This window comes from Ooceraea biroi, chromosome 8 (assembly GCF_003672135.1).
Source record: "Ooceraea biroi isolate clonal line C1 chromosome 8, Obir_v5.4, whole genome shotgun sequence".
NCBI classification, from domain to species: domain Eukaryota; kingdom Metazoa; phylum Arthropoda; class Insecta; order Hymenoptera; family Formicidae; genus Ooceraea; species Ooceraea biroi.
This window is the reverse complement of record NC_039513.1, coordinates 9,815,404-9,835,143: the sequence shown is the minus strand read 5'-3', so window position 1 is coordinate 9,835,143 and position 19,740 is coordinate 9,815,404. Positions and strand designations below refer to the sequence as shown.

General features: G+C 47.2%; 1 protein-coding gene across 18 annotated transcripts in view; it reads left to right on the top strand.

Annotated features, from left to right (window-relative positions):
* Positions 1–19,740, top strand: part of LOC105275603 (polypyrimidine tract-binding protein 1) — a 350,912-nt gene that overhangs the window by 179,992 nt on the left and 151,180 nt on the right. For 10 of the 18 annotated variants that reach the window (XM_026971636.1, XM_026971643.1, XM_026971637.1 and 7 more), the window contains one exon: positions 644–700. The exons of the other annotated variants lie outside the window; for them this stretch is intronic. In XM_026971636.1, the coding sequence (XP_026827437.1) occupies positions 644–700 (57 nt within the window). The remainder of the gene's footprint in view (positions 1–643; positions 701–19,740) is intronic. 18 annotated transcript variants of the gene reach the window in all.

The window sequence follows — 19,740 nt, the reverse complement described above, 5'->3', positions numbered from 1 at the left end:
CGAGCGACACGCTCCGATCGCACGTTAATTGTTCCCATGCAATCACCAGCCACTTATTGTGCACATGTATCTGTGTGAATGTGCATGTGCACTACGTACAGTCGCACGCATATGACTGTCCGTCTGCAGAATGGCGTGAACAAGCAGGGCCTAGCACGCTGAATAATGTCTGATGAATGTTAATGAACAATAATGTTGATGAACATACGAATCTGTTTATTGCAAATTTATGACGAGGAAACAACCGTGGGGGCGTTTTGTAATTCCTTCGTAAAAAACTCAAGCGAGCAACTATTGCGTCTCTCAATAAGTTTCTTGCAAACAACTCGCGTTTGCGGAACCGGCCGGAAGGAGTATGCAGACGGGCAGGGAAGATGGTAGAATGAAGAATCGAATTGCACTTCCTGCCGACTCGCAACAGACCGTGATAATCAGACCTGAGTCGACGCGTGCTTGTCTGTTACGGCTTTATTCACTTATTATCTCTTTCGCAGCATTTAATGCAATTATGGGGAAGATTTATCATACATGATTATCGATGTTGAAAATAATTAAAAAAACAAAAGAGGATTGGAAAATATACTTTTTACACATTTCAAAAGATATTGTTATGTAGTCATACTTCTTCGCTTGTCTGTTGCAGGTAAGAATTCCAGACCTTTCGAATTTTCGTCCGTTCCCTACAGCACCGTTTCCGGTGGTAAGTTTGACTCACATCATATACACACTCGCTATATAATTTTTAAATGTAGCATTATAAATGCAACGTTTACACATTTACACGCAGATATTTTTGTACATGAAATGATCTATATTTATCCTGCATATTTGATCTAAATAGTTCCAATTTCGGATTACGATGTCGAATAATTTATAACCGTCGATTAACGATCATTAATGACCTATTACTTGCGGTCGGAGACTCCGTAAGGTGATTTCCGGCGCGAGTCGAGAACGTTATTGAGCTATGCAAATGTTATCGCGCTTCCATTTCTCTCTTGCGAGGACGAAACAAATGTCGCTCCATTACGTGCTTCCGTTCGACTACGTGACCGTTTTATCGCTGCGTTACGACATTTGTTTTATCGTTCTTTCACATGCGCTCGCGACTCGGGAAACCCGCAATGCCACCAGTTGTAGAAGAAACAATCGACCACCCGCGGAATAAGTACAGCTTCCGTAATCGTAAAAGTGCGGGCTATAACGGAGCGTGAGCCTTCGGCGACATGATAACTGCGATATCTTTCCGCATTGCGTTCCTCCATGATCCCTTTCTTCCTATGTCGCTGCAATATCTATCGGCCGGGGCAAAGTGCTCGTGTTTGCTAGATTGTGCGTGTTCACCGCAGGATTTCAATCCGCGAGTTTCACCCAATGATGGTGAACGGGTCAATTTCCGGGTATGGTGAGAATTATAATACGCGTCTGCATTTCCTGATGTCGCAATTGGTCCCGCGCGTTACGAACGTGAAGAGAGTTAATCGAGAGTTTCGTGAGCCACTTGACCAGCGCGATACTGACCGCATTAATATTTTTGTGTTCACGACCGAGACGTTCTGTACGTCGCGCAGAAAGAAGCCAAGGTGCACGCCGGGTTAAGGAGAACCGGTGGACCGTGGGAGGGAATGCGAGCTGATGGATAATTGCTCACGGACCGCGGCAACGGATCGAGGGCCGTCGTTGCAATTTAAACGGATTTATGGTACTCTCGGTACCTTTAACTCAGCCGTTCCCTCGGGCATCGAATTTTCGTAGCAGCTTGCTTGTGTGTGTGGGTGTGCATACGTGTGTGATATGCATACGCGGGTGTGTGAACCACTGTGCTAGACGCTCACACGAACTTTTCTGTCATGGTCGATCGTGTTGCTTCACGCTTTGGTAGAGCACGAGGGGCCTCACTGAGAGGCTCTTGAGAAGAAAAGAGTGAGAGAATCGGAGAAATTTCGGGTCATTTATCACGATTCCGGACGTTCCACCATTTTCGATATTTATACCGTAGGCAGGTTGCTGCACGAATTCAAACTGCATTCGGACGAGTCGCGAGAAGTGTTTTATCGACCCCGAAGTCTTCCCGGAAGAGCAATATCGTGCCGTAAGAAACGGAAGCGTAACGATCGCAAGAACTCTCCTAGCTGTATTACCTTTCCTGCATGGTATTTTAATAGTTTATTGCATAGAACGCCTTTTCAGTATGTCTATTTTCACGCGAACGAGATTAACTAATTATCGAACAACGAATGATACTGGATTATGTCCGAGAGTTCGTTGCAGAAATAAACGTGATAAAACAGCTATTTACTTAATTATTGAGTTTGTCAGAATTGCATTGTTAATTTTCTCCTTCAGCATAAGGTTTTACAATTACTTGACATTTGACTACACATAATTTTATTTCAATCTGTTTTCAACGATGTGTATCGTCGCAAATATCTTTACAAAAATGTCATGCGTCAGCGTATCAGCATTGCAGTCTTTGGCAAGTTGTAGTCATTTTAACGACGTTAAATCTAAACTGAGATCTCGGAGAACTGTTAAAAGCGGCAACTACGAGAGACCCGTGCACCATTTAGTAGAATAAAGTGTTCGCTTCGCCAGTTTCAGCTTCGACAGGAAGGAGCAACTTGAAGACGGGTCATTGTTCTGCATTCGATAATCGTCTTCAAAGTACTGTCGAAGCTACGTGTTTACCCACGCCTCGGAAGCAATCTTTTCTTTAAACTAAAACGAAGTCCGTCAGAGCGGCACTAATCTGACGGCGATAGAGAAGCAAAGTTTCCGATTCTCATTCAACTCGCACCTCCTTGCTTTACCCGCCAAAATTTCGATTTATCGATTTTGTCAGGTCGATTATTTCAGTCTATCAATACTGACAATGCTATTTTCACGCTACACGATCGTAACAAAATGTTTGAGATTTTAGATGATTGCAAGCAAATGATCGGAACACGATATTAATGATTTGTAATTTTTTTAATACCTTATGGCTTAAATACGATATTCGTCATCGAATGCGGATATAAATTGCCATTTTTCATGTGGATGACATAACGATTTTATAACGTCGAGAGATAAATCGCTCCCTTCTTGTCGACAAAGTTCTTCCCCCTTTCTTGCGGAATTTTAAACGCGAACATCGTCGAGACGACGACGCTCGTCGACGGGACAACAGTGGGAATACGGTGCGCGGTCCCGGGACGCAAACAGTTTCCACTTTTCCGTGAGAAATTCGCGGCATTATCATGAGCAAATTTGACTTTCCGCTCTTCCGCTCCCGAAGATTTGCCGCGCTCGCTTTCCCCTCGAGAAGCTCCTCTCGCCCACATAACTAACCGATGGCGCGGCGGGTGGTTCCCCGAGGGGCTGAACCCACCACGTGCATCCTGCTTCTCAGCATCCGCCTGGTAACCGCCGCGGGATCGACTATGCATCAGGCGAATTCCGGTGGTCCGCCAATCCGCGCTTGAATCCCAAAGATTCCGCCGCGGTGAATAAGGACGACGGATTGACAGATGAATGTTTGATACTTTGTTCCGGCGCGGTTGCACGATTTTCGGAACCGTTCGGAATCACCGGAGCGAGATTTTCTCAAGGTTCTAAAACCGGCGAAATCATCAGTTTGGATGCTCGTCTCGCGACGACGAAGCTCACAGTTTGATAAATCTGTCGCTAATAATGCTCAGACGGAGAAATCATCGGAGAACAATTCGAGTTTTCTTGGTAGGCAATTTTTGTCATTCATCGCGCGTAAGGTAGTAAACTGCACTCCCATTCGGTGCGTATTCAGCGTACTTTTCATCCATCGGCAGACAGGCGCAATCTCTCGTAGTCGATTCAACCGGAGGCGGCCCTTTTCGTGCTTTTATTCACACGTTTCAGAACTCCGGCGTTTCCTTCTCTCTCTTTCCCTTCCCTCGTCGATACTTCGCATGTCGCGAGAGCTGAAGAAATTCACGCTCGAAGGTGCATCCTCGCGAACAGTTTCTCCTGCTCCCGTTCCTCCATCCCGCACCGTTCTCCCTCGAGCGGGCCCGAAGTGGATCGGGGGTTGGAAATTTACGCGCCACGGATTTCGCTCCCGTTTGCCCCACGGTCCTACGAAAGTCGAAGGTCGCTCGAGCGTACGGCGCGGATCGAGATATCTCGATTAGATATCTCGACCCGTTACTTCGGCTGAGCGGAAGGTAACTTTTCTTTCCGGGGATCTATCCGTCGTCTTGATAACGCCTTACGCCCGCACCCTCACGGAACTTCCCGCGCGAGAGAACCTCCACGCTCCAACGAGCAAATTTCATTCGCGAGAGGTATCAGAGTCTCGATGATGTCGAGCTTGCGGCTTGATGTCGCCCACGGTGTTTCGCGGGGTCGTTTTCCTTCTTCTTGAATAAATATCTCGTGCACCGTCTTTGCCGATAAAAGTCAGCCAACAAATCCTTTGCAGACGAAAGGTGATTTAATCAAAATTATATGAGCAAGTAGAATCTAAACCGCGATAGTCAGTATGTTATCCATATCGTATAAATGTTAATAACATATGTTAATAAGTAATTTAATTTGAATAAAGTTAATGTAACTGTTTTTTTAAACATCCTTTTAATCTCTGAGATCGACTTGGAATTAAGCATACTGTTTTCATTCTCACGAGGCGTAATGGACGACGTCTGATCGCGGGACTGTGCTTGATTACATGGCACTTTCCGTCCACCTCCTGGATTTGTTTCCCCCCGTTTGCCACTTAGAGCCACCCGCGGGACACGTCCGACGTAATTTTGAGAATGGAACGTAGCGGTGCGTGGCGTTGGCGGACGGCGCGTTGTTAAAAATTAAATGAATGACGCGGATTGCGCATTTTGCTGGGGACGAGCACTAGAGGCGCGGCGGGAGGGTGGTGCTGCTCGCCATCACGTGGTTTGAGGGTTGGATCAGCCGTGCAAACACGATTAGACCACCTAGGCTCCGCTGTCCGTTCTCCGGCCTATCCGGTTGGAAGTGATTCCAGGCCAAATGGACAACAAGGAACGCCACGTCTCTAGGGGATAAACCCTCGACCAGCGTGTTCGCGCCGTATCGCCCGTCCACCCTTCCGCCCCTGGCCGTGACTCGGTTACTGCGGGATTTCAAAAATCGCCGTGGTACGTGCGCAGAAGCCCGAAGAGGTCCGGCAACGGTGCTTCTCGACGACATAGAGACAATATGGAGATCCTTGATCGCCATCGGGAAAATTGCCCTTTTCTAGAAAATAACGTGCAGATCATCCCACCGTGATAATTGAAGATTATGATCGGGTATGATCGCAGGAATGAGAAAGCGCAATCGAGACTAGTCTGTTCTGCCGACCAGTCTGTCTACTTAAAAAGATTTTACTTACTCTTGCAGTTTAATTGTCATTTCGTATTCGTGTCGTGTTACGTCGTTTATTATGTCGTAAAGCGCGATAGACCTTTGCACTTTACACGAGGCGAAGATTGTTTCGATAAAAGTTAAATTTTCGGAACTCTACCCTCTCACGTCGTCGTAATTTCGTCCATCTACATTTTGACCGAACAATAGTTCTCTCGGCATCCCTAGACCGTTTCATGGATCCCTCTAATGGACTTTTAGAGAATTAGAGCATACGTCACGTGGAAAGCCCATATTAATATCGTTTCACAGTCCCCGTTCCTTCGTGAGGAAGTCCCACGGGAGCTTGACGTACCGTTGGTAAGCGCGACATTTACTTTAGAATCTAGCTTCAGAAATTTCTCCGCAGGTCTATTTACTAAATTGATCTTTTAATTCCGTAATTGCTGGTTCTTATAGCAATCGCGCAACAGTTCCAACTTTCCCCATTTTCAGAACAGTTGATTCTGAATTAATCTAGTGCATGGGCTATTTATCTCTCGATACTAAAAGGATTGAAATTACGTTTCTACTAATTTTGTTACGTATAAGAAAATAATGATGCGAAACCTTCTTGAGGAGCTTAAATGTATACGCTATTCTCAGAGCTTGCATCTGCAAGGAATTTATGAAAATGATGTTATCTCATTTATCATTATTAACCAGAATATCTTATTAGTAACTCAAATTTTACATTTATGACCTCATACATTCTTTTCTCACAGCTCACTCATTATTATCATAGCACATAGTATACTCGATCGTTCACGAGCATCGCGTTTCCGGATCTTTCCTCTTAGTCTTTCTCTCTATCCTCGCGGCATCTTCTCCTGCACGAGTGATCCTTTGTAATCATAGTTTCGAGCAGCATTAGTATCGCACAGTGTTAGATCGGTCAAGCGATGGCTTGCGCGCATTCCGCTCCAGAAATCTTCTCGTGCCGTGTTGGTTTACGGCGCGTCGGGTGATGCTCAGGGACCTGCAAAATAGCGTGCAGAAATGCCGCGGGGTGCATTGTTCAAGCTTGTGGCCTTGGTCATTAACCCTCCCGAACGAGGTTCTACAGCTCGCCGTTTCCTCTCCCATCCCTCCTCTCTCCCCTCTCCCTCTTCCTCTTCTGGCTACAAAACGCCGAGACCGACACGCGCCGCGTTCATCCCCTCAGTGCGCTTGTCCCTTCGGTAACGAGCCGGGGGATGCATGAAATGTTCGCATGAAATCTCGTTGAATACTTGGCCACGTTATATCGCTCGTCCGTAACGCGCTCGCTTCAACGGCACCGCTTGTGGCCATGGTGTCTGTCCATGTCCGCAACTACTTTGGTTTGTCGCTCAAATATTACGGTCTGATATGAGTTGATATGCAACCCGATGGAGGCATACAAGGGCACAATTATCTTATCACCTGTGATAATTTGTCGAAAATATGCGCTGCGTATTTTACAATTTATATAATGTACAATGTTTCTTAAGTGTTTATCGCGACGCGACGTGTATATTGCGTAATACGTAGGAGAGGGAGAGAGAATTATACGGTATATAAATAATTACTGCTTCCCTGCTGGGGAGGTGAAGAATCTCTGCGCTGAAACGCGATAGTAATTTAATATTATGGAACAAAACAGACGTTGAGCACGCGTTGCGGGGGAACTTTTAGTACGCTGCGATTTGTTTCGCGAGCTTTCGGAAAGTAATGCCTGGTCGTATAGTTGGGGAAGCGAAATTGCGGCCGCAGCGTCGTATAAACGCTCATCTTGACCAATAGGTACTCTTGTCCCTCCCTCTTTGCTAACTTACACGGTGATAAACCGGGAATCACGTGGGACAATGGTCATCCTTTATGACGATACTGTGGACCGCGGAATATTCCCGCGCATTACGCGCGTTGGGGCACCGGTCATACTTATAGCAGTTTGTTACTGGTCGAGAACTCGTAACGTGGAAATTACAGCGTGTTGCAGAGCGCGTATGTGTCAGAGAAAGACAGATCGAGAGAGAGAGAGAGAGAGAGAGAGAGAGAGAGAGAGAAAAGTTTCACAAAGTTTTATATGTCAGAGCAATAACAGACGCTATTAACAATTCAACACAATTGTATTTCGCTTCGATCCATTCGGTGACGTCAATAAAATGTTATATATTATATGACTTATAAATTAGATAAAATTACATTTGCGCGCGAATTTACAATATTCGCGTTCGGCAAATCCCCAACTGTTTCGGCCATTAAATTTCCGATAATTATTATATTGTTACGTTCATTATTTGTATATAATACAGTTTACGTTACATTTATCATGCAGACTCATTATCGCCGCTTTGATGTAACACACTGCGCTAAATATCCAAAAGCGAGAAAGATTCCCACGCGAAGCGCAGAAGCAACACGCTTCCATCAATCAGTCTCTCGATTGTCGACGAAATTTCTCGGTGTGTGCATTCCGCAACCAGCCGGCATTTCGACGCCACCGGAAACGAAACGGAAGATAAATAGTAGGGTACTTGTCTCCGGGGCTCATGGGGCGCTTCGTGTAAACGGGGGATTAAAATAGAGCGAGACACAGACCAGATGAGAGTGGAGGAGGGAAGAGGACGATTTTCGCGGTGGAAGGCACGCCGGAAATCCTCGGTCCTCCGCGAGTGGACATCGTGATTTCCTCATTTTCTCGGGACCGGAAAACCACGGGTACGGGGACCGCGATGGTATGCGTGTGTATATGTGCGTGCGTGCACGCGCGCAGGTCGGTTTTAATTAGAGAGCCCGCGTCCGGGGCTCTGCAGGACCGAAACAGGCTCTTCGATTAAATTATTAATTAACGTTCTAGAAATACCACATCGCGCGCGCGGCTTACACACACGCGCATGCACGCACACATGTGCACAGCGTGAGCTAACACGCGATTTCGAGCCGACAGTAACGTAGGAGCGGCACACGGAATGGAAGAGTGGAGGGAGAGGGTAGCGTTTTATGCGTATATGTGTACGATAGATGCATCATGTTATCTGCATCCAGTCGTTCGTGCAGCGTGACTGTGTAGTACGGGCGTGTACGCACGCACGCACACACGCGGCCGTTCCTCGTTGAAGCTCGAGCTCGTCGTCCCTCTCAGCGGTTGTTACACAATGCCTCTTCGAGTGCATTCACGTGACATCAACGTAAACACGACAAGAGGGAGAGAAAGAGAAAACCCGGGGAACACAAGTGTCCGATGTTGCACGTGGGGATTTGTTTACACCGCCGCCTTAACAACGATCGCCGTATCGCGGAACGCGTAAACGGCTACGTCGTGCATATTAAGTACATTAAAATTCAGGGGCGACCGCTTAAATGTTCGAATTCATTACGCGCGAGGGGGATGGGTTGCGGAGGGATAGACCGCGAGGAGCTTTATCTACCTGGCCTCCGAACCGCGAGTGTAAAAACCGGAAAACAAATCCTTTGCCCGCGCGCTTTACGTTTTATCACGCAGGCGGCGGGACGACGAGGGGATGAGAGGAACGGGGAAGCGGAATGGAGCGAGCGCGCGGTAAAACGCGCGGCTTACATTAGCCGGCGTGCGCGGGTTCGTCCCCGATACACACAACCCCTCCGAGCGAACGAGGTGGGCGGCCAGGCCGGGTGAGAGAGCAAAGAACGCGCACTGGCCGGCAGCCGGAAGGGTGCGGAAGGGTGAGAGAGGGATGATTTCAATGCATGAAAGTGCCCGTAGCGGCTGTCAAACCAATTAAGCTCGTCGCATTGTAAAGGCTGCTTTTAGGGGGTGGGCTTTGTTGCCGAGCGGCGGTTATAGCCGCGTAACCGTACCGTTGCATCTGTAATGGATCAGTTTTATGGGCGTGCGTGGACGACGCCAATGCGCTGCCGTGGTCCACAAAGCCGGCCACAAAGTTTGCCAAAGTGCATTGTGCCGCGGAACGCGGACAGATGGACAGATGCTATGATCGGTACGCCCGATTGCGCACCGATTCTGAAGATCATAGCGCGATGTTTCGCAGAATTATCATTGTATCGTTTCGCCGGCACGGAGTTGGATCCGAGCGCAAATTGAATGCACGTCGAGAGTCGGTTGATGGACGATCTCTTGATCAAGCAGCTTGACTTGGCAATCTCGCGTCTTTAGTTCGTAATCGTGGCTGAGGAGAAACGATAAGTCTCGTGAGACGTAACGATGCGATAATCGCGGGAAACGTCGGCCTGGCCGCGCGAATCTAATTACGAGCGTCAATCGGCGAGTCGTCTCGGTTTCGCGGTCGATTTGCGCTGATTGAAAGTGGCAAGCGCCCATGATGAATAATAAATGCTGATTAATGTCTGTAACACCCGTTTATACCACTCCCTGCCATAAATGTCTAATCAAGGGGCAAACTTCGGCCGTCTCCGGCAACCGAGATCCGCTCTCTCCTTAAACCGTCGAGTTAGTTTCCGGGGTAGTTTCCAGCATTCTACATTCAGTTCTCCGCCTCATCGCCTCTTTCTCCCCGCCCTTCCTCCCCTGGAAGGACTCTCCGTCCTTCTCGCCCTTATTTTCATCGACCCTCCGCTTCCGTCGGCTTTACCCGTGTTCCGCAGGGCCCTCTCGTCATATTTCTAAGTAAATTTCGTGGTATAATTAACGTTTAATAGCCGACACTCTCCTCGTCGACCGCCGCGCGGTTTACGTCACTAATGGAAGCGATCCCCGAACTAAAGCCAACCCCCCGTCTTTTGGTATGACGGATTAACCGAGCCGAACAACGGTGCAGGTTTAATGATTTGTCACCGGCATGGTGTGGCCCGGCAGCAATGGCGGCGAGAGGGCTTTTAGCTTTTCGCGCGGTCCCGCGATGAATCGCGCTTTTCCATCGAGCGAAAATTTCGACGAGATCGCGAGGAGCGTTTCCGACCGTTTCTCCCTCGTCGCTTCGTCTCGTCGTTCGACAGGAAACTCTGATCCGGTTCGCCGGCGCAATTGTAACAAATGTACATCGTCACAAGGAAGATTTCCGCACTTCCTTTCGTCGTACGAATGCGACACACGTTCATCGCGAAATAGAAGATACATCTTGCGGCCGGGGGCGCGAGGACATCTGTCGCTTTCGCTGTCCGTTCGCCTCGCCGACAGGGATCACGAGTCCTCCAGTCTTATCCTTTTATCGCCCCCTCCTCCCCTCGGACCGTATCATTTTTTTCCGCTTCTTCCTCTTGGCCTGTACGCACGAACCCCGGCGGAGATCCCGGCAAATCCGGAGATCCGGAGATGTATGCTGTGCGTGACGTATTCGAGCCGTTTTGCCGCGACACGATCGGGATCCCCGCTGTTTGTTCACGTTTATCGAATCCTTCGGGCGTTCTCGTTGCCACACATAAGCGACCTATAACCGCGAGAGATATCTCTTGGTGCTTTTGAAGTCGCGCAAGAAGGTTCTCAATGGTGAACTTGCAATAGATCGATTATATATTGTGTTATTTTCATAGATCACGCTCTATACACAATGTAAAGTACACGTGTGATGTGTGATGTGACGTATCTATCTTGAATCGAGATTTTCGCTGCACGTTCAGCGAATTCGAGTAGAACTAATTTCATGTACACGTAACAAAGAATTACTGCTTGGTAAGATCCAGATAACATAAATAAGTATCAATGCGGGGATTTCTGTTAAATATTGCAAACAGTTTTTCTCTTTCAAAAAGTCTTTCGTTGTTCGCTATTTACCGTGCAATTGAATCCGCCCCATAAGACCCGTTCGTTTTTCGCGAGCCTATTTCCGCTGCAAATCCCACATACGCGGGATATTGAGCGAGAGCCGCGGAGGATTAGACGTTCCCACTGTTTGTGCAGACCTCGTACCGCAAAATTTTCTCGCTCTTCTTCGCAGACGTCTTTGGGCTCGGGTAATCGGCCTTCGTGGATCCCACGGGATCGAGCCCCAAGACCAGATCCAATAGGATCCGCTTATCGCCGAAATAGGCGCGGGACCATTTGTAAATCGAGATGACGCCCAGCATGGAACGCCGCGTATTTGATTAATCGACGCCCCGCCGATGTCGATTAACCGTTTAACCGCCCTCAGTAGGTATCTCGTTTCGCCCCCGGTTCTTTCGAGTCCCTTTTACCACCCGCACGGACTTGTATCTCTCTTCGCGTATCCCGTAGGTTCCCACGGGGAATGCCACCGGTAAAGGGGACGAGAAAAAAAATGAGAGAGAAAGAGAAACACAGGGAGAAAAGAAACGAGCGGAAGCCGCGCAGAGATGGCTCCGTCCAAGAGGAGCTTCTATTATTTTTCAATTGCCCAGCCAGAGCGGGCACGGCGTGGGATTCCGGTATCCCGGGTGTAATTGGAGTTGGCTTTGCCACGGCGGATGTAACCAGCGATATAAGACGGCCTCCGGAGGAGCCGCGCGCGGAGAAACGGAGATAAAGAATGGATACTGTCCCGGATCGGGCGCGGCCGAGCCGGCGTTCCCAGCAGGGCGAACACGGAGATTTCGAGGAGGAATGGTCAGAGCGACGTGAGCGGCGTAACGTAACACGCGGGAAACAGGAACCACCGGGAGAGCGGTAACGAAATATGCACGTAGAACATGCCGTGCAAGTCCGCGTGATCGATTCCCGGGTGGCGACGACGGCGGCGCGTCCACATCCCGGATGCGGCTCGTCTCGATCCCGAGAAATATCGGGGAGCAGAAACAGAGGAGAGAGAGAAAGAGAGAGAGAGCGGGTCGGTGCGCGGTCGATGGCGCACGAAATTATTCACGACCCGCCGCGCTACGACTCCCCTTTATTCCTTTCGCTCGTCGTTATGTATTATTTAGCGTTTAATTTTACGCGCCGAACCGATCGAACCGGTCGGATGGCGTTCACAGCATGCACGGACGCCAAAAAATAAATTCCTTGACGAGTTCTCATCCCGGTTTCGTATCAAAACACCCCGTGCTGTGAACGTTCGTGACGATCCATCGGTTAAAGCATAGAAGAACGTAGAGCTCCGCTTCTTCAAGGTGGAAACGATTTCTCATTGGGCCGCGAGCGGAAGCGCTCCCGATTCCGAGGGATAGCCGGCGCGGCCGACTTTCGCCGCGAGTTTAATTAAACTCCGCGGCGCCCGTTACCTACTTTCCGCGGCGCGGACGCGAGCGTATTGTTAACGTACGCTAACAGCACGGAGGAGACAATTGGCGATCGTGTATCGCCATTGCCAGCCAGCCTGCGGGAAGTCGATTTCCTGGCTCGGCTCCGTTCTCCAGCGTCCTACCACCCCCTCGTCGGCCCCGTGCAACCCCCTTACGTAGCCCTCTCTGCATTCATTCTTCCCTTTATCAGCCTCGCATTGGCCCGAGGCTGCGAAGGGAAGTGACGTCGACTCGCTTCAACATTCTATCCTCCGTTCTCTCGAGCTTCGACTCGCTGTTTCTCTCTCTCTCTCTCTCTCTCTCTCTCGTTAGCGATACGGACCAGATACGAAACGCCATATTGTGAGCGAGGGCTTCAACCCCTTGCGACGTAGTCGTGTTTAGAACTCGATTCACCTTCAAAGGCAACGGTTGCAAACCATTTATTACGTTTGCTTATCAGTGGTCAAATATTCTTGAGATTCTTATTTAAGGACGTCGCAAGATTGTAACACGCTACTAAGACTAGTCAAATCGAGAATTTATTGTCTGTTGCATTGATCATTTGAACACTGATTATTCAATTTCGAATTTAAGATTGTAGTGGTTATCAAGAGGAAAAGTAGTGTAAATATTTAACTGCACTATACGGGTTATACGGAAAATACGGGTTATAAATATTATTACTCCGTAATTCATGGCTGAGCGAACTGTCTTTCATATGACGGACGAAACTGCATATGTTAATAATAACAATGAGCTGTCGTGAATAATTGAACGTCTAATACGTCATTTTGATTAAATTTCATTACACTCACAGCATTGTGAAATTGCGTTTCGTAAACACTGAATTAAATAGCAACATTACTATTATGACATTATGTAGTAATGCCGTTACTGTGTGTAATAACGGCTGCGCAGAATTTATAATGCAAAATTTCTCGTTTACCGCGCCTGCTTTGTAGTTTGTTGACCCGTGCAGTGGTACTCATTTCGTAATGTTCATTTCACGGACTGCTTATTCCAAAGTATAAGATACAACGCATCGCAAAATTGCATCTGCTATTTCGCAATTAATATTTTGCCTCGACATTTGTTGCTATTGCAATCTCTCTTTCCTCTCCTGCATCGGCTCATCGGCATGTATCTAATTTCTTATTATCTTACTCGAAAGTCAAGCGATCATAAAGCATGAGAGAGCAAAGCATTTAGCATGCAGCTATCTAAAACATTAACGGTGCCGCGATGGAAAAATTTACAGAGAGACCACATTTTTTATTCGCCGTGTGTTCGAGGATTAAACGCGGAATTAAAGTAGAATCGGAGAAATGAATTTCGATAATGTCATCCGTGCGCGCCACGCATGAAACGCAAGGTGCACCATGCGGCCATAAAATCGCGCCTATGTCCGTTCTCGTTCTGTATCGGTCGGGACAATTCCGATAACGAGCTTTTACACACAGTTTCGATCGGAACCTGCTTAATATCGAGGCAAGTCCGGTTCTCTAAGCGATACTAATGCACGGCCGCAATCATCGGTATTGTTACTTCAATCTGCCGCCTGCGGCGAAGCCGCGCGCGTGTGTGCGTTCGGGAAATTCGTTTCCAGCTTTTACCCTCGGAAAGCCATTCTTCGTATCTTGCAGAAACGAAATTTCGTGTTTCGCCGTCGATCATTCGATTTCGCGTGGCCGATATGTAAATAATAGACACGAGAGACGTATTTGCGGGCGTCATCGGCCTGAATCTACGGAAACTGGCGATTGATTTTGTATCAGTTTTCATTTATCACCGATTGCAGCTGCACGACGAATCTTTGTTATCATTTTCGTCTTCATTTACTTTGTACACGGTTTATGCACTCACGAACTGTGTTAAACGGCGACCGCGTATCGCGTTCCGAAATTTATCGTCGCTCCTCTGGATGCATTTTTCTCTCTCCCCCTATGCATTTTGCAACGAACTCTGTATCCATTTATAGATTTATGAGTCTTGTGTAATCTGTGAAATGATACGTTGAATAATTTAATTCACGTGAAATATAAATACGCAGTTATTTTTATTTCATTTCAATGAAAACTAGGACAACGCTGCGATGAAAGCTTAACTGTTTTTTATATTTCATGTAAAGCGGCCTTTTTAAATAGAAATTCGGACCTATTTGTGTGAAGCGCGTATATGAATTATAAATGTAACAAATAAAAGTTTAAATTCCATAAACCTGAAATTTTTCAGGTTTTTTTCAGGTTTCACATTCGCTGTATTACTCATATTGTAAACGAATCCATCAGTGCCGAATCGTCGATCGCGATTTACTGTCCCAAAACCACCATCGCGGATTGTCGTCGAAACGGCGATGCGCGTGATCGATCATATATCGATCCAATTTCCTTTGAGCGTGGCTGACCCAACACGGGGATTTCCACTTGAGACTTTGATCTTGCCGTTTCCGCGCGAAATTCTGTGTTGGCGAAGACGCAACGCCGGCGAAACGGAATATTGATGAGTTCCTCGTAATCGGCTGCCGGTTATCGCTATTAGCGGACATCGCACAAAGCGTTGCACTAATTAAAATGGATAATACACCGGTCCGCAAAGCGAGGCGGTAATTGGGCGTGGCTACGGGGGTTCATGCCCCATTATTATTAATTGCCTCGTTAATATACCGCCGGAGATCTCCGCCGAGTGCGATTCTTCTTTGTAGCACTCGCCGGAAATGAGCGATTCGGGATCGATGTATGAGATTAAACGTGACATTTATGGATCCGAACTGTTTGAGCCAAGTAAAATCTCTGCTCTTCTCTCGCGATCATGCCGATTAAAATAAACCGTGTACACGTCCCTTTTTACGTGACGCGTCGGTGACATACGCGAAGGAGATCGGCGAAGCACCGAGAACCCTCCACTGTGAAGAGTTCGATTTCCGACGGATCTCCCAACGAGCCCTTCAACGATTAACACCGCGATTACCAGCACCATCGGCGTTATCAGCTGCGTTTATCAAGTAGCGCTACGTTTCCCGTGATCTCGTTTTTACGGGCGATGGCACCGTTTCTCTTCTTCTCTCTCCCTTCCCCTCGTACTTTAATCGTACGTTTACGGGGAAAGTTCGTAGATTAGTTCGATCCCGATGATCGCATGCTCGACACGATTGAACGTTATCATCGTCGCGATAGGAATTACATTCCGGCGTGTCGAAATCGCGCCGTTTCGGCTCGGCACGAAGGGCGACCGCCCTTCCCCCTTTCCCGATACTGTCGCGATATGAACCTACCGACGGATCTACGCTGGATCTCCTCCTTCCTCGTAGGATCGGCAACTTGTCCCTTTTACGACGTGATATACCCGTGGAAACGGCCGCCCGGCAAACTTACGCCGTAAACTTGCTGCGCGCAGGGACTTACCGGAACCAACGAAGCGATTTCACCCGGTAACTTGCACCCCGTCCCCGATTGAGCGGCTCGTTTCCTCCCCGTTGGGTAATAAAACCCGCCGCGGCTGATCCTGATCTCAGCTGTTTGACAAGGAAAAGAATTGATTTAGATCGTAAGAGCCGCACCTCGACATTAATGTCGGAAGTGGCTTTCGACGAGTCGTTGCTGGCCGATAAGAATCGCGTCTGTCTCTTTCTCGGAGTGTTGCACTGTGGCTACATCCGGTGAGATACAGCCTCGAAGTTGGGTTTATGTCGCGGGTACAGTGCCGGTCGAAACTCTGAGGCATCAGCCAGCGAGTACGGCGAGACGTTATTGAAAAATAGATATAGCGGCAAGTTTTCTTTCATCTTGTACAAACTTTATTCTGTGGGAAGCGACGGAGACGTTTTGAGATTAAAGTTCAATAACTTAGTATAAGAGGACGCGCGAATTTGTAAAAAGAAAGAAAAAAAGAAGATGGTTCCGATTTGTTGTCGTGCAGCGTCGCATTTGACAGTCAAATGAAAAGTCGCTTTAATTTCAGTGACGCTTAATGAGGTATCAGACTTTTAATGAGTAATGTGAAGTTCTTCAAAGGTCGGACAGTTTTGAGAACGTGTTCGACCAGAGCCTCCAGGTAATCTCACGGTTTCTGAAAGGCATCAAAGGAGATTCGTTTTGCGTACTGAACGAGATTGGCAATAACTCTTACAACATCGGCTGATGGAGAGCGGAGAAAAAGCCGGAAAGGAGAGTCACGGTATTTTATCCTCTCCCCTCGTTTACTTAAGACGTACGGTGAGATAATTGCATCCGCGACAACCCTCGCCGACGGTTGCGTAATTTATTTACGCATTCTGATATCAAGTTCTCCTTTAATGTTTTTACTTCTGGGAGTAATTGCACTCGGATTTCTTTACGATGTAATATCGGGGAAACTAATAGGGTTTCCTCTTATCGTCCTTTTTTCAAACATCGTGCACGATGTTGGCGAGTCAAATCTCATTTTTTAAGATAAATATCTCGTTGAGTAAATAATATTTCAAAGAAAATTAATTAATAAAGGTAATTTTAAGCATTTTATAAATGCAGTAAATACTTAAAATTATAATCGAGACGATACACCATATATATATATCGTAGAGAATATCTTTCAGTTAAAGATTGTGGCACATCGAAAATATTTCCCATTTCGACGAAAGAGATTGCTCGTGTCAGGGAAAGTCAAAGTAAAAGCGCGAAGACACATGCGACAAAATCCGTCGTGCCATCTCCTGCAATTCCTTCGTTGTCTTCTTCATTTTTCGTTTCTTTTCTCGTCTTTGCTTTTTTCCTTGTATCGCGCTCGCGCGAATCTCAAAGCATGTTTGCTCCATACAGCAAAACGGGAACACACGGCGGCGGTTGGAACGGAAAGATGCGTATTGTTTTTCCTGACCGTATTTTTACATCGCGTCCCTCTCCGTGCGTGTTAACGTCCATCGCATGTCCGTTTAGTATCCGCGTACATTATGAAATAAACGGGTTCTTTGTATGAAATCCATTCGCTCTTTCGTTCCCCGCGCGTCCTTCTCTCGACGTTCTTCCTTTTCCCTTCGTTTCCCTGCACCGTTTAACCGTATTTCGTTGTGCTGGAAGTAAGAGTGCCCCGCCGGCAGTCTCATGTCTGATGTATGCACGAGATACTGTAAGAATGCGTACAACCGACGAGATTTCTTCAAGTAAATTAAAAAAGTCAATTTTTCTCGGAGAAAAATGTAATTTAGAGTCTTCGTCTACCTGTTTAAATGTTCATCTCGCTGAGAGACCAAATTCCATTTTTAAGTAAGAGTGCTCTTCGAACTCTTCGTAATCAATTTATTAGCCGAGACTTTGCTTTAATTTTCTTGTGTATAATCTTGAGGATGAATTTCATTCGTCGTTGTTTACATCGTAGAAGGTAATCCCCGATCTTTATAAGTCGAAAATTTCGCAGGCATCACGTGTACACTTTGTGGAAAATGTTCGCGTTGGTCAGCCGGCGGCGGCGAGATAATTTTCTTAAAAATTTGAAGAACCATCCTTGTACGTATGCAAACGAGAGTCGGAAATGGGTAAATAAACCGTTTGGAAAGATGGTTACCACCCGCGCACAGGGAAAGCCTTGGAAACCGCTCCGTCAGCTGATACTTAAATCTCTTCGTATCGCTGTCTGTGATCAGCTGGTGCTATCTCGCATTAATGGCTGCTACGTGCCCCGGAATAAATCGACTCACTAAACAGTTTTTCGTCAGTATTATTAACCGGCGAGCTTGGATCACTTCGCGAGGTTCTTTCAAGAGTAAATTTCCTCACGGCGTCTTCGGCACTATGAGAAGCGCTCAAGATAAATTGTTGTAGAAAATTACGTTACAACCGTATCGCGCACTCACGAGCACGCTTATATTTCTGCAATTGCATCCTCGACAAGAATCTTGAGAATAATTATCTCTGGATATAACGAAAACGCCGTCTGATCAATCAATGAAAGCGTGCACGCTACAATGCGCATTATGCGAGATGTTTCTCTCTCTCTCTCTCTATATATATATCTTTTTTTCTTTTTCTCGAGGATAAATTCGATAATAAGCTCCCGGACAGGATTTACCGATGTAGGCTACTGGCCCCAGTAGGTTGTCGCTAGTAGTCGAGCGAAAGGATTCTAAAGAGAGGAGGAGAAGAGGGAGGAAGACGACGGATACCGGAGACCCATTGAAGTGACACGTCTTTTGTGATTTTCTCATTACTGGAGTGGAAGGTCGATCCTGGAAGCCCATCTAGCTGCCGGGGTGACTTCCGCCTTCTCGCTTCTCGCTGCTTCGCCCCCTCTGATCCTTCTCCTTTTTCTCTCCATCTCGTCCGCGCCTTAATGTCCCGCAGATAACTTAGCCTGTGCCAAGAGTACCCGGACGCGATCGTGTACGTGGAATTACTTCTTTCATGCCGCTTCGTGGAATACGTATTCCCCGCGCCTAACTTCCGATCGGCGGCAACTCGGAAAATTATATTTCCCCGCGTCACCTCAATCGCCTTATGGCCGTTGAGCCTATCTTTTACCTTCTTCCCGCCTATTACTTATCCATTGTGTTCCTTGCACCTGTCTCCGCAGCGTTTTCAATAGCCGCTGCACCTCTTTTTCGCGCGTTCACATTGATTCCACGTGAGGGAAGAAAATGGGAAATCGGAAATGGGAAATTCGACGACGCTCGCGTGCGCCACAACGAATTCGAAGCCACAAAGACGCGGTTCCAGTGGGGACTCGACACTAATTTCTGCTTTCCGCTGATTCAGTAGAAACTGATTGGTTCTGTTGCGGAGACCAGAATCTGCAAAAAATCGAATAGCAAAAAGTACAGGAGTAGTAACAAAAATTATTTAATTACTGATTAATGAACCTCCGATCGTCTGTTAACGTGTGAGGTATTGAAGAATATTTAAATATTCAATCAATTCGTCAATATTGAACTTTTATTGAAAATAATAAGCTCCATACATTTAATTGCTGATGTGCATACAGTTAACAGAAATTTGAGCGACAGTTCGAGCGTCACCGAATACTTTGTCAACTCTAGAATACCGCGACGTGAATCGCCCATCAAACGACCAGCTAGTGCGAGTCGTATATTTCCAAAACGAGTTTGCATCGCGTCGACGTCTTTCTCGGTGATTCCACGACGCCAATTTGCGCTCTCGCGAAGGAGCGAGTCGTTACGCTGGCATTGTTCGTGCATTGTTGCCGAGGCATGCGCTGGCATTCTTCCTAGTGTCGTGTCCATTGTCGAGCGAGTTCGAGCGAGCTCGTAGGCGGAAGGGAAGAGAAGTCGAAGGCTTTTGTAAG